Below are 13,473 nucleotides of genomic sequence, written 5' to 3'. Positions count from 1 at the left end.
TCATGAGCCTGCTTGGGAGAGGATACCCCCATGTTCCCAGGGTCCAGTCATGAAACTATGGGCATAAACACCTGCAGCACCTGTGACTGTAGTAGCACTTAGGTATCATGGCTCCTGGATCGTGAGCAGACATCTACAGCATTCACTTCCAGTAGTCACAAACTAATTGAACATTCAATGAATAGAAGCTCTTCCAACGGATAAAGGCCCCTCACTGCTGTAACACTTCTTTGATGATGACTTGTGTGCAGCCAAAACACCTTAGATGTGCAGAAAACTGGCCCTGGCAGCAAATCCCATTGTCCCCTCTGCCTGGCTGTCTTCACCTGACCTGTATTTAATACAAGACCATAAGACATAGGAGCAGACTAAGGTCACTCGGCCCATTGAGTCTGCTCCGCCATTCAATCATGGTTGATACTTTTCTCATCCCCATTCTCCTGCCTTTTCCCCATAACCCCTAATTCCCTTATTAAGCAAGAGCCTATCTATTTCTGTCTTAAAGACACTCAATGACCTGGCCTCCACAGCCTTCCGTGGCAAAGAGTTCTACAGATTCTGACAGAAGAAATTCCTCCTCATCTCTGTTTTAAATGGCACATAATCCCCAGTCCTCCTCAATAATGCATTTGTTACCACCTCGATGTATTGGTGTGTGGCTGCTTGAAAGATCCCACATGCCTTTCTTGGAGCAAGCCTGAGAACTGCAATCACTTGCAGGGCCACTGGCACTGGATACCCACTGTACCCCTTGAGCACAGGGCATTCTGCATTTGGGTGCAGACTGTGTCCTGAAAGAGTTGCAGTTTTCTCAGGCACTGCCTCTCTGTGATATCTGCAGGTAGGTTATGCTATTCCAGCACACTGTTGGATACACTGCCCAGCTTTATCCTCTTTTCCTGCGATGCCTGGCTTCCTGTCCATGCTGTACTGAGGGTCCTGTGTGGCTTGTTGTGCATTTCTAAGTTTATCAACATTGTGTGTCTACTCTAATGCACAAGGATGGGTGGATGATATCCAATGGGTCCACAGTTGTCCTTTTCCACAATGGCTGCTTCCAGACGTGTTCTCCTTAAGTCTGAAATGCTACTTTAAGGGATGCTCCCTCTGCACTTCACGCCTTTAAATATTTTCCTTCCTGATTCAATGTTTGTCTTTTCATAGTTCAGCAAGTGGACTCTGCACTCCACACAGCAAAAGGCTCTATAAGAGCTACAGCTCCCTGAGACTCACACTGCCACACTGGGTGGCAAGGTGACACGGTGGTTAGCACTGCTGCCTCACAGCACCAAGGACCCAGGAGCAATTCCAGCCTCAGATCAGTCTGTGTGGAGCTTGCACGTTCTCCCCGTGACTGCATGGGGTTCCTCTGGTTTCTTTCCATACTCCAAAGATGTGCGGATTAAGTGGATTAGCTATGGTTAAATTGCCCCATTGTGTCAGGAGAATTAGCAGGATATATACATGGGGTGTTGGGGATAGGACCTGGGTGGGATCATGGACAGTGCAGACTCGATGAGCCGAATGGCCTCCTTCTGCACTGTAGAGATTCTATGATTTTAAGTCTAAAGGACAGTCAAGGTAAGTCAGGGAACTCAGCTTTCACCAGGTGGGTTACTGAAGCCACAGAATTCTGCTCTCATTTTCATTAAATCAGGGTGGCAGCAGTTAATGTGAATGAATTACTTGAAAATAAATCTTAAGTGGGCCTTATTAATGGTAATGAGGCTCCTGCTGATGATGGATGAGTTTCCCACAGTGGGCTGTTCCTGCCCACTGTACTTCATTGCACTCCATTCTCCCGCCAATGGAAGTCAGAGGTACATCTCCCACACAATTCCCCATTCCTCCCCACCAGTTGGCTGAACTAAACCCTGAGCAACATATTGGGCAAGAGATAAAGAGCCAATGTGAGGAAGATAAAAGCAAAATACTGTGAACACTGGAAGTCTGAAATTAAAAACAGAAAATGTTGGATAAACTCAGCAGATCTGGCAGCAGCTCCAGAGAATGAAAGAGCATTAACTTTGAGCTTATGTGACTCTTCCGCGGAGCCCCAGATGCGAGAAAGATTTTGTTTTACACAACAAGCGGTAATAACCTGATAGTCAACTGCTTACCAGAGTAGTTGAAGCAAGGACTATTGTTATGTTCAACAAGTAAATGGAGGGCATTTGAGGGAAATAAACAGGACTTACTGGACTGCTCTACAGAAAACCAGCACTGACGTGATGGGCCAAATAGACTCCTTCAGCGCCATAATGAAAATGATGGTAGAATGAGATTACAAATAAACTTTAAAAGGCAACAAACACATATGTAAAAGGACTGGCTAGAAATGGTAATGGGGAAAAGCTGGGACTAAACTGTATAGTTCTTTCAAAGAACCAACACAGGCATGATGGACAATGGCCTCCTTCTGTGCTGCGCAAACCCACAATTCCACTGTTAGTTCACTGAGGTCCCAGCTGCCCTTGTGATCATTAGTTTGCATTTGCAGCAAGGTACAGCACAAAAATGATTTCAGGATGCAGCAAAAAGAGGGCAGGTAGCAAGAAGACTTGTTCCAACCCATTCGTTGCAGGCAACCTCATAGGGATGCCTATAAATTCCCTGAATTAACGTGGAATCACACACATTTCTGGTGTATAAGATTGCATGGTAAAATTTGACTATCTAATGCCTCTTTTGGAACCGGGAAATGTGCAAAATATGATAGCAATTTCTACCCCAGACCTTTAGATGATGAACTAGGCCCAGCACAGTGACAACGAGGCAAACGTAATGACCATACTATAGATTTTACGACTATTATTTGTAACTTCATCATTATTTATCTTATATATCCTACAGACCAATCTGTTCAGCCAGTAAAACTCTAGTAATCTGAATGTTAAGGACCAACCGCTTAAAAATGGCATTTCCGTAACTTCCTCATTGCCAGGAGTATTATTTGAGATGTACAAATGTTTATCTTTCCCTAAAAAATAATTCAGATCAATAACTCAAATACTATTCCTAGAATTATGAAGTTTCTTCAAATAACTTGCAACAATGAAAGGTTATCTAGTGGCATATTGGTAGACATAAAAAGGTGCAGCATGTAATACCCTGAGCCCATTTTCACAAGGACACATCCTGTTAATGCACACTACATCTATTCTGTAATCACTGTTTGTATGCCAAAAACTTACTAACAGTTGATAAATTAACTATATTATTCCCTTGACCAACAAAATGCAAGTCAGATTCTGTTCCAACATTGCACATTCTTAAATACTGAAATATAAAAGAAAGTCTGCCATAACCAAAAGCATAATTGCCTTGGGTTAATGATTAAGTTGATACCCAAATTTTATCCTCCAATTACGGCTCAGTAGATTAGATATGTAGTCAGAGATAGGGAATCATTTGCAATGACTTTCCGCTCTTGTATCATTCCCTTTGGTGCCCCCCAAGGACCTAACCTTAGTCACCTCCTGTGTTGTATCGACATGCTGTCCTTTGGCAACATCATCCAAATATACAGTGTAATTGCTCACAGATAGAGCTGGGTGTCATCAGTGTATCTCACCACTGCCTCTCTTGGACTTTTCACTCTGGATGATGGTGGAAAAGCGTTCAAGGAGGATGGTGTGGTCAACAATATCCAAAGCTGCAGGTAAGATCAAGAGGAAGGAAGGACAATATACCTTTGTCACGGTCACACTGGATGTCATAAGGGCCATTTCGATATTGCACAGAAACCTGATTGCAGATATTCAATCATGGGGATATTTAAAATGGGTGTTCTGGGAACAAATGGCATGGATTTGAAAGGTAGTAGCATGATCAAGGAGTTTGGCAAAGGAAGGAAGTTTGGAGGCCACAGTTTGCAAGATTTGATATTATAGTTGCAGTTTTCTGACTTGACATTTCTGAATTCTCTTTCGCTCTTAGTGCAACTCTTTTCTTCTCCTTTTTTGAATTTACTTTGACCTTAGTTCAGCCTGTTTCATTCACTTTTCCTGGTTCTTTTTATATCCTTTAATATCATTTGATAAGCAAATAAACTATTTGTACTATTGGTCACCAAGATCCCACACTGACCTTATTACAATCTCACACCTAAAGTAATTTGAGGCTCCATTCAGCTCTCAAAGACAGAATTTGTCATATTCCATTAATATAAGAACAAATACTGGTCTCAGACCAGCCAACCCTGGCAGCACAGTGGTCAGAACTACTGCCTTTCAGCACTAGTGACCTAAATTTGATTCTGGCCTTGGGTAACTGTCCATATGGAGTTTGCATGTTCTCCGTGTATCTGGAAGGATTTCTTCTGGGTGCTCTAGTTTCCTCCCACAATCCAAAGATGTGCAGGTTAGTTGGATCAGCCATGGTAAATGCCAGAGATTTCGGTGGGAGGATTTGGGGGGGTGGGGAGAGTTGCTGGGTGAGGTGCTCTTTCACATAGTTGGTGCAGATTAACATAAGAACATAAGAAATAGGAGCAGGAGTAGGCCATCTAGCCCTTCGAGCCTGCCCTGCCATTCAATAAGATCATGGCTGATCTGTCGTGGCTCAGTTCCACATTCCCGCCCTCTCCCCATAACCCTTAATCCCCTCTCTTATCAAAAACCCATCAACCCGCGTCTTAAAAATATTTAGCGAGGTAGCCTCCACCACTTCAACGGGCAGAGAATTCCAGAGATTCACCACCCTTTGAGTGAAGAAGTTCTTCCTCAACTCCGTTTTAAACCGCCCCCCCCCCTTTATCTTGAGGCTGTGCCCCCTGGTCCTACTGTCCTTTCTGAGCGGGAAGAGTCTCTCCACCTCTATCCTATCCATCCCATTCATCATCTTATACGTCTCAATGAAATCTCCCCTCATTCTTCTAAACTCTAACGAGTACAAGCCTAGTTTATTCAGCCTCTCCTCATAGCTCAACCCCCTCAACTCCGGCATCAGCCTAGTAAACCTCCTCTGCGCTCCCTCCAAGGCCAAAATATCCTTGCGTAAGTACAGCGACTAAAACTGCACACAGTACTCCAGCTGCGGCCTCACCAATGCCCTATATAGCCGCAGGAAGACCTCCCTACTTTTATATTCAATCCCCCTCGCTATGAAGGCCAGCATCCCATTCGCCTTCCTGACCACCTGCTGCACCTGCAAGCTGGGTTTTTGCGACTCATGCACAAGGACCCCGAGGTCCCTCTGCACCGTCGCCTGCTGCAGTTTTTCGCCACGTAAGTAATAATTCGATGGACCAAATGGCCTTTTCTGCACTGTTACCTCAAGTTCCATGCTCTTTCATTTTTGGCAATTATTTTCATGTAGAGTCCAATCAAATGCCTCCTTCAAGTCCATATTAAACAATATTCTTCAACACATCCACACCATCCACAAGGGATTCAGCTAGATTAGTTAAAAAAACCTACCCCATAACTGTCACCGAATGGACCAAAAACTACCTTACTACCAGAAGGACGTGGAGACCCTGGAGAGGGTGCAGAGGAGGTTTACCAGCATGTTGCCTGGCATGGAAGGACTGAGTTACGAGGAAAGGTTGGAGAAACTGGGACTTTTCTCCTTGGAAAGACGGAGATTGAGGGGAGACATGATAGAGGTATATAAGATACTGAATGGAATAGATAGAGTCAATAGAGAGAGGCTGCTCCCTAGACTGGGTACAATTACGAGAGGTCATGATCTAAGGGTGAGGGGGGAGAAGTATAATTTGGATGTGAGAGGAAGGTTCTTCACGCAGAGGGTCGTGGGGGTATGGAACGCACTACCGAGTAGGGTGGTGGAGGCAGTACTTCGTGTCGGTGTGTGTGCTTGATCCTGGACCAGTAGACGGGCGCCGCAACAGCTCAGTGACTAGCACTGCTAGCTGTGCAGATACATGGATTTGGGCCTGTGTCTGTGGGAGTTTGCGCATTCTCCCTGTGGTTGCGTGGGTTTCCTCCGGGCACTCCGGTTTCCTCCCACACCCCAAAGATGTGCTCTTAGGCTGATTGGTATACCAAATTGACACTATTCTCCCCTGAATCTGGCTAAGTTAGGGGTTCCACTCGCAGACACGCAGGGCAGGGTAGGTGTAGGAGGATGCGCTGGGCCGAAGGGCCTGTTTCCCGTGCTGGGTTGTTCTTTGTTCTTTGTAAACATGGTAGCAAGGGTATCTGGCAGATGTGCACAGAACTGAAGGAACGAATTTCAGTAAACCAACTTTCTTTGAAAGAAATAAAAAATCCAAGTATATCCCCTATTATTCTCCAGCCCAAAGCACACTGGACAATCTATCATTATAAAATTGCATTTTAATAGAATATGTCGCACAATATATGCAGGATTAAAGTCACAATCTTCTACTGTGTTTAATCTTAATTGTGAATCACAGTTATTTATTATAACAATAACTTGCACTTATATCACACTTGTGGGAAAATGTCCCAAGCCATTTCACAGAAGTGTAATCAGAGAAATAGCGACACCATCAAAAAGGAAGTCACTAAAACCTAGGCTGGAAAAGATAGTTTTTATTGAGAAACAAAGAAAGAAAAGTTCATGGAGGGAATTCTGGAAACTCACCTACAAGGTTGAAGGTACAACAGAGGAAATTTTATCAGTGGCCACTGTGAATTGGGTGGATTATTCCTCATTTGAGTTGGGCAGTAGGCAGCAATGTTTTGGATTATCTGAAGTTTATGCTAGGTGGAGGATAGAAGATTGGCCAACAAAGCATTGGATCACTGGAGTCTGGAGGGGATGGTGGCATGGATGAGAGTTTCAACAGCAGATGGATTGAGGCTAGGGCAGAGGTGGTGAGGGCAAAGGTGAAAGTCAGCGTTTGTAATGAAGAAAGAGGATGTGGCTTCAGGAGTTCAGCTTCGAGTTAAAAAGAACAGTTTCCGGTGCGCTCGCCTGAATCTAGGCCAGGGAAACAGAGGGAGACTGAATTGGAGCTAAGGGCTTAGCATGTTCGGCAGGACCCCCAAGATGATTGCTTCTGTTTTCACAATGTTTAACTGAACTAAATTACTCAACTAATAACACAAGACTAAATTTTAGTCAAAACAGGCTAACGGTACAAAGGCTGCTTGACAATACTGGTGGAGAACTAGAACTGAGTATCATCATGTCAAATCCAACGCCAGGGGTGGGATTTTACAGCCTCGCTCAACCTGAGACCGAAAAATCCCACCCAAGGTCAACAGACCTTCCCAATGTCAGCCCCTTGCCCAATCCAATTTCTGTGGCAGAATTCCAGTGTATATTTGAAAGATTCAATAATGCTACATCCAATTCACTGGCATACAATGAGTGCCAATGCATCCAATATGACTTGTGGCATGCAGTGCTCATTCTGAACTGGAAATGCATTGTTCCTTACATCAATACAGGCAAACAGCTGTCATGCCATTAGCAAATGAAAATAATGCCCAAACATCTGTTTTATGCCTCCATAACCACTTTCCCAGGAAACTAGTTATTCAAGACTTGTCAATGCTGTCCGGAGAGAAGTCTGGTTGTAGCAAAGGGTGGGATTTTACGACTTCGCTCAGGCGAGACTTGTAAAATCCCGCCCGAGGCCAACAGAGAATTCTGTCCTGCGAGCCTCGCCTGCCTCGATTCCGAGGCGGTAAAATTCCGGCTGTAGAATCTGGACCAGAATGTGCCTGGATTCGGAAAGTGGCAACATTTTAAAAAATTAATTCATGGGATATGAGTGTTGCTGCCTAGGCCATCATTTACTGTTCATCCCTTATTGTCGTTGAGAGGCTGGTGCTAAACTATTTTCTTGCACCAAGTTGCTGCAGAACGTGTGGTGTAGATACAACCCTAGCGCAGCTGGGGAGGGAGTTCCAGGATTTTGACTCAGCAACATTGCAAGTATATTTTCCAAGTCAGAATGGCAAATGGCTTTGGCGGGGGGAACCTCCATGGTGTTTCCATGTACCTGGTGCCACTGTCCTTCTAGATGGTACCGGTCATGGATTTGGAAGGTGCTGTCAAAGAGCTTCATGAGTTCCTGCAGTGCATCTTGTGTACAGTACATACTGCTGATCAATTGATTGAGGGAGTGAATGTTTGTGGATGGGGTGCCAATCAAGCACGCAGCTTTGTCCTGGCTATTATTAAGCTTCTTGAGTATTGTTGGAGCAGCACTCATCCAGGCAAGTAGCGAGTTGTCCATCACACTCCTGATTTGTGCCTTGTAGATGATGAACAGGCTTTGGGGAGTCAGAAGGTTAGTTACTCACCACAGGATTCCTAGCCTCTGAATTGCTGTTATAGCGACAGTATTTATAGGGCAGCATGATAGCAAAGTGGTTAGCACTGCTGCCTCACAGTGCCAGGGTTCGATTCCTAGTTTGGGTGACTGTGTGGAGTCTGCATGTTCTCCCTGTGTCTGCATGGGTTTCCTCCGGGTTCTCCGGTTTCCTCCCACAATCCAAAAGACATGCTGGTTAAATGCATTGGCCATGCAAAATTCTCCCTCAATGTACCCAAACAGATGCCAGAGCTTGGCGACTAGGGGATATTCACAGTAACCTCATTGTAGTGTTATAATGTAAGCCAACTTATGATACTAATAAATAAACTTTAAAACTTTTATGTGGTTAATCCAGTTAAATTTCTGGTCAATGGTCATACTCAGGATGTTGATGGGGGAGATACAGCAATAGGAATGCCTTTGCATTTCAATGAGCAAAGGTTAAATTCTCCTTTGTTGGAGATGGTCATTGTCTGGTGCAAATGTTATCTGATACTACTTAGCCAAGGTCCTGCTGCATTTGGAAATGGACTGCTTCAGTGTCAGAGGAATCACAATAATTCAAAACATTGTGAAATCATCTGTGAACATCTCCATATCTGGCCTTATGATGGAAAGAAGGACATAGATAAAGTAGCTATAGACGGTTGGGCCTAAGAAACAACCTTGAGGAACTCCTGCAATGATGTCCTGGAATTGAGATGATTCACCTCCCAATAACCACAACCGTTCATGCCTAGATGTAGTAGGATTACAGAGCTTAAATCTGATCCACTGCTTATGCATTCATTTCGCTCGTTCTATCACTTGCTGCTTATGCTCTTTGGCACGCAAGCAGTCCTTTGTTGCTGCTTTATCATGTTGACACCTCATTTTTAAATATGCCTGGTGCTGCTCATGGCATGTCCTCCTGAACTCTTCGTTAAAACAGGGTTGATCGCCTGGTGATAATGGTAGAGTGGGGATATGCTGGGCCAGGAGGTTACAGATTGTTGTTGAGTAATTCTGCTACCGCTGATGGCCCACAGCACCTCATAGCTGCTCAGTCCCGATTTGCTCAATCTGTTTGAAGTCTATCCCATTTAGCATGGTGGTAGGTCCACACAACACAATGAGGATATCTTCAATGTCTCCATAAGAACAGATGCATCTGCAGCAGACAGGTTGGTAAGGGTGAGGTCAAGTGCGTCTCTCCCTCACTGCCTGCCAGTTTAGCAGCTATGTCCTTTAGCACTCAGCCAGCTCGATCTGTTACTACCTAGCCACACTGGATGGACATTGAATTCCTCCACCCGGAGTGTATTCTGTGCCCTTACTGTTCTCAGAGCTTCTGCCAAGGGGGGTTTAAACGTGCAGGAGTACTGATTCACAGCTGACAGGGGATGGCACATGGTGATCAGCAGGGGTTTCCTTGCCCATGTTTGATCTGATGCTATAAGACTTCATGGGATCCAGAGTCAATGTTATGGACTCCCAGGGCAACTCCCTCCCAACTGTGCTTCCATCTCCTGCTGAGTCTGATCTGTCGGTGGGGCAAGACATACCCAGGGATAGTAATAGTGACTGGGACATTGGCTGTAAGTTATGATTTTGTGAGTATGACTACACCAGGCTGCTGATAGGCCAAAATTGGGAGAGCTGTCACACAGACTGGCTAAGTAACAGCCTGATGTAATCAGTGGCTGTTACTTGGCCAGTCTATGAGGGAGTTTTCTCCCAATTTTGGCACTATCCCTCAGCTGTTAGTAAAGAGGACTTTGCAGGGTTGGCAGGCCTGAGTTTGCCGTGGTCTTTTCTAGTGCCTAGGTCTGTCCAGTTTCATTCATATTCAACACGAAATCAGGGTAGGTATAGTGTGCAAGGACGGAGTGTTAGAAAGTGGCTTGCTGACAGCAGTTTTGCATTTCCATTAGAGTAAATGAAAAATAAAGCTTTGTGAACAGACCTGTCACCGGTGATTGGCATCTTCACCTCTGCTCGCGATGAAAACACAATGAAAGACAATCTCATCTGGGGACTGCAAAATTAAAACAAGACACTGCGTTCAAAAAAAAAGTCATCTCAAATGTCCATTTGTGCAACAGAAATCACTCTTCCCCAAAGCTCTCTGAGATTACTCAGTTACTTTTACCCCTTACTTCCCCCATGCGGTGGTGAAACAAGTCAAAGACACTCTTCTTAATACACCGAGTTTGGCGAAGCTGTGTTACCTTACAAATCGCTTGACCAGCGCCTCCACAAAGTCATAGATCTCGCCCCAGTTGTCGGCAACACTCCCCGACCTGTAAAATCAAGAGTGTTCAGTCAAAACAAAAAGTTCTAGCAAAGAGAAAACGTGTTGAGCTCGTTCTGCCCACCAGTATGAATCAATAAGTCAAAGTTTATTTCAAAGCAGAGAGATCACCCTTCTTGTCACAGTGGATATCATGCTTAAATCTTCTTTCTCGCCACCATCCGATCCATCAATGTTCACAATTGATTTCAGTGCAAGTTAACTTCTGATAGAGGTGGTTTCGGCAGAGAGACTGTTTCTGATTTACTGCAGGTCTAAAGCATCCGCAGTATTTTGCTTTAATATTGCCTGCTCTGATTCTTACCTGTCAAGGACAACATAGAGATCAAATGCCCCGTGACAAGATTTCTCTTCACTCTGAACGGTTCCCGGTCCCTTCAAGATCAGAAAGACTGACACAAAGACCAAGAAAGTCCGGGTTCCGGGGCAGATTCTGTTGGAAACAGCAACAGTCCGCCACAGCCTCATTATCGTTTAATTAAACAACTTGCAGAGCTCCAGAGGACTACAACCGGGAACAAGGAGCAGAGAAAGCTGCTGCCAACCTTCAAACTGTCACAAATAAAAAGTAAAACGACCTCCCGACAACAGGCAGCTTGGAAACAAAACAAGATGATTCCGTTTTTTTTAAAAAAGTGCACGTTACAGCTGTGGAAAAGGTCTCTCTGCCGCTGCCACAAAGTCTCTCGTCCAGTTCATGCCTTAACTTCCCAAAGGAGGACGGCGCTTCGCCAGGGGCGGAATTACATAAACATCAATCGTCCACCCAGCTTCCAGCATTGCTCTCGACAAAATATCAGCCAGCACATCAAATGCAACTTGCGTTAAGTTCATTCTGCTTGGTTGGGGGTGGGATAAACTGCAACTGGGTGTGTCGCCGACGATCTCCAGTAAACCAGATGCTGCACTGAGTGAGTGCAAAAGACGATATTGCTGCATCGTGACAGATGGACTGCTGTTTTGAAAGAGTAGCGTGATATCACTTCCTGTGCTTGGGTTAACATTAACGTTGATACTAATCATTAGCTTGTTTTGCTGAAAATTTTCTATGCTGTTGACGTGGAAAGTTGTGAAAAAACTGACCCCACAAGACCTGAAAGATTGAATTTCTACATTAGGATGTACAAAACTTGCCTATGATCTTAATTTTCAATTCTACACTAAGATCTTTACTGCTAGGGTATGTATTGATCATTCTGATGTACATTTCCAAATTATCAAAAAAAAGACTTGCATGTTTATACCACCTTCCACAGCCACAGGATGCCCAGGGCTCTACAGCCATGAAATACTTTTGAAACATAGATACTGTTGTAATGTGGGAAACATTGTAGCAAACATGCAGCTATTGATAAAGACCGTTTTTTTAACTAATATTAGCCAGGATAGTAGCAATAATATCCCTGTTGTCCTTCTATAAAATCTTGTGCATTCAACTGAAAACTCAGTTTAATGTCTCGTCTGAAAGATCGAACCCGCCCCTCGGGTAAGAATATCAGCCAAGATTTCTTGGCACTGCAGTCTCTGGAGCAGGATTTGAACCCACAACTTCTGACTCATAGGTAAGGGTTTACCAATTGACTCAGAGTTATCATTCATTATAACATCACATAATGACTCAGATGAGAGGGAATAGTTAGTGACCCCAATGGGAGTCCCCACTGACAGCCCCTCACAGGACACCTCCATTCCTCCATTAATACACATCCAAGGGTCACCCCACTCCCCAATTCACCTCCACAAGACTCCCATCATTCACCCCAAACACCCCATATGTGGCAAAAATAATCCAATGAAACACATTAAGAGCCCTTCAGATCAGAGAAGTCCCTTAGAAATTTTCAGTCTTAATGCAACAGAAAATATCACCACACAGACATCAAAGTTATAGATTCCTCTGTTAGAATATCAGCATTAGAATAACAGCTACAAGAACAGTCAGTACTTTTACAGCAAATACAATCTGATACCCAAAGGACCTTAAAGCATTGAACAAGAGTTAAAACAAATCTTTAAAAAACTCAAAGCCTGAACCACTCATGGTATGGAGGGCTTCCCCAGGTATTACACAACCTCACTTCACATAGCTAAAGTGGAATTCCAATAGAAAGGTCTGAAAGTGATCAACTTTAGCTGTTACCTTTCCCCTTGTTACATTAATGTTAACTCAAAGGTTAAGAGTTGAGCTAACAGAGTTTAAACAACAGTTGGCACAGGGAAAGCTGGTATGTAAACAAAACTAGTCTTGGAAGAAAATGCCTTAAGAGGGAAAGTTTACACAACCATTAAGTCAAAATGAACTGGATTTCATCCAATAAGTGAACCAGAAAGAAGTTAAGGCCACAATTAGCCTAAAATGAATCTTTTAGTTCTGAAAATATGCTCACAGGAGAGGCAAAGACTAGTTGAGCTGAGAGCAGAATGTAAAAGTAATTCACATGTATCCGCAGTAATAACTCAATTTGAGCTAGATTACAGTGTGACCACTAGGCTGAAGTTAACAAAACAGCACACGGAAATGTTAGAAAGAATTAAGATCTCAAAAGCTTGAGAGTTGGATGGTATCCAAGCTTATTTACAAAAAAACCTAGAACTGGAACAAAGGGATTCCAGAGATAAGAAACAGGGTCATCTGATTAAAACTATTGCAATGCTGCATTAGTTTACAATGACAAAAACATATTTATATAGTAACTTCAATGTAAGAAAATATCCCATGTCACTTCACAAACATTATAAATCAAAGTAATTCACTATATTACAGGAGATGGCCAAAATCTTGTCAAAGAGATAGATTTTAAGGAGTTACAGAAGGCAGTGTGTGGGGTGCTAGACAAGAGTGTGCTAGAATAGTCAAAGCTAGCAGTAACAAAGATGTGAATGAGCATTTTAACAGCAGATGATCTGAGGTAGGGGTGGA

General features: G+C 43.8%; 1 protein-coding gene across 1 annotated transcript in view; it reads right to left on the bottom strand.

Annotated features, from left to right (window-relative positions):
• antxr2a (ANTXR cell adhesion molecule 2a) overlaps window positions 1-11,478 on the bottom strand; it is a 198,644-nt gene extending 187,166 nt beyond the window's left edge. Inside the window, exons 1-3 of the mRNA XM_080191187.1 lie at window positions 10,858-11,478; window positions 10,471-10,542; window positions 10,206-10,277 (exon numbers count right to left, since the gene is read on the bottom strand). Coding sequence (XP_080047313.1) covers window positions 10,206-10,277; window positions 10,471-10,542; window positions 10,858-11,021 — 308 coding nt within the window. The 5' untranslated portion in view covers window positions 11,022-11,478. The remainder of the gene's footprint in view (window positions 1-10,205; window positions 10,278-10,470; window positions 10,543-10,857) is intronic.
• Window positions 11,479-13,473: the final 1,995 nt, after the last annotated feature.

Source organism: Carcharhinus amblyrhynchos, chromosome 1 (genome assembly GCF_965287045.1).
Source record: "Carcharhinus amblyrhynchos chromosome 1, sCarAmb.v2.hapA, whole genome shotgun sequence".
Classification (NCBI taxonomy): Eukaryota; Metazoa; Chordata; class Chondrichthyes; order Carcharhiniformes; family Carcharhinidae; genus Carcharhinus; species Carcharhinus amblyrhynchos.
Note: the sequence above shows the minus strand (reverse complement) of the source record. Positions and strands in the feature narration are given on the sequence as shown.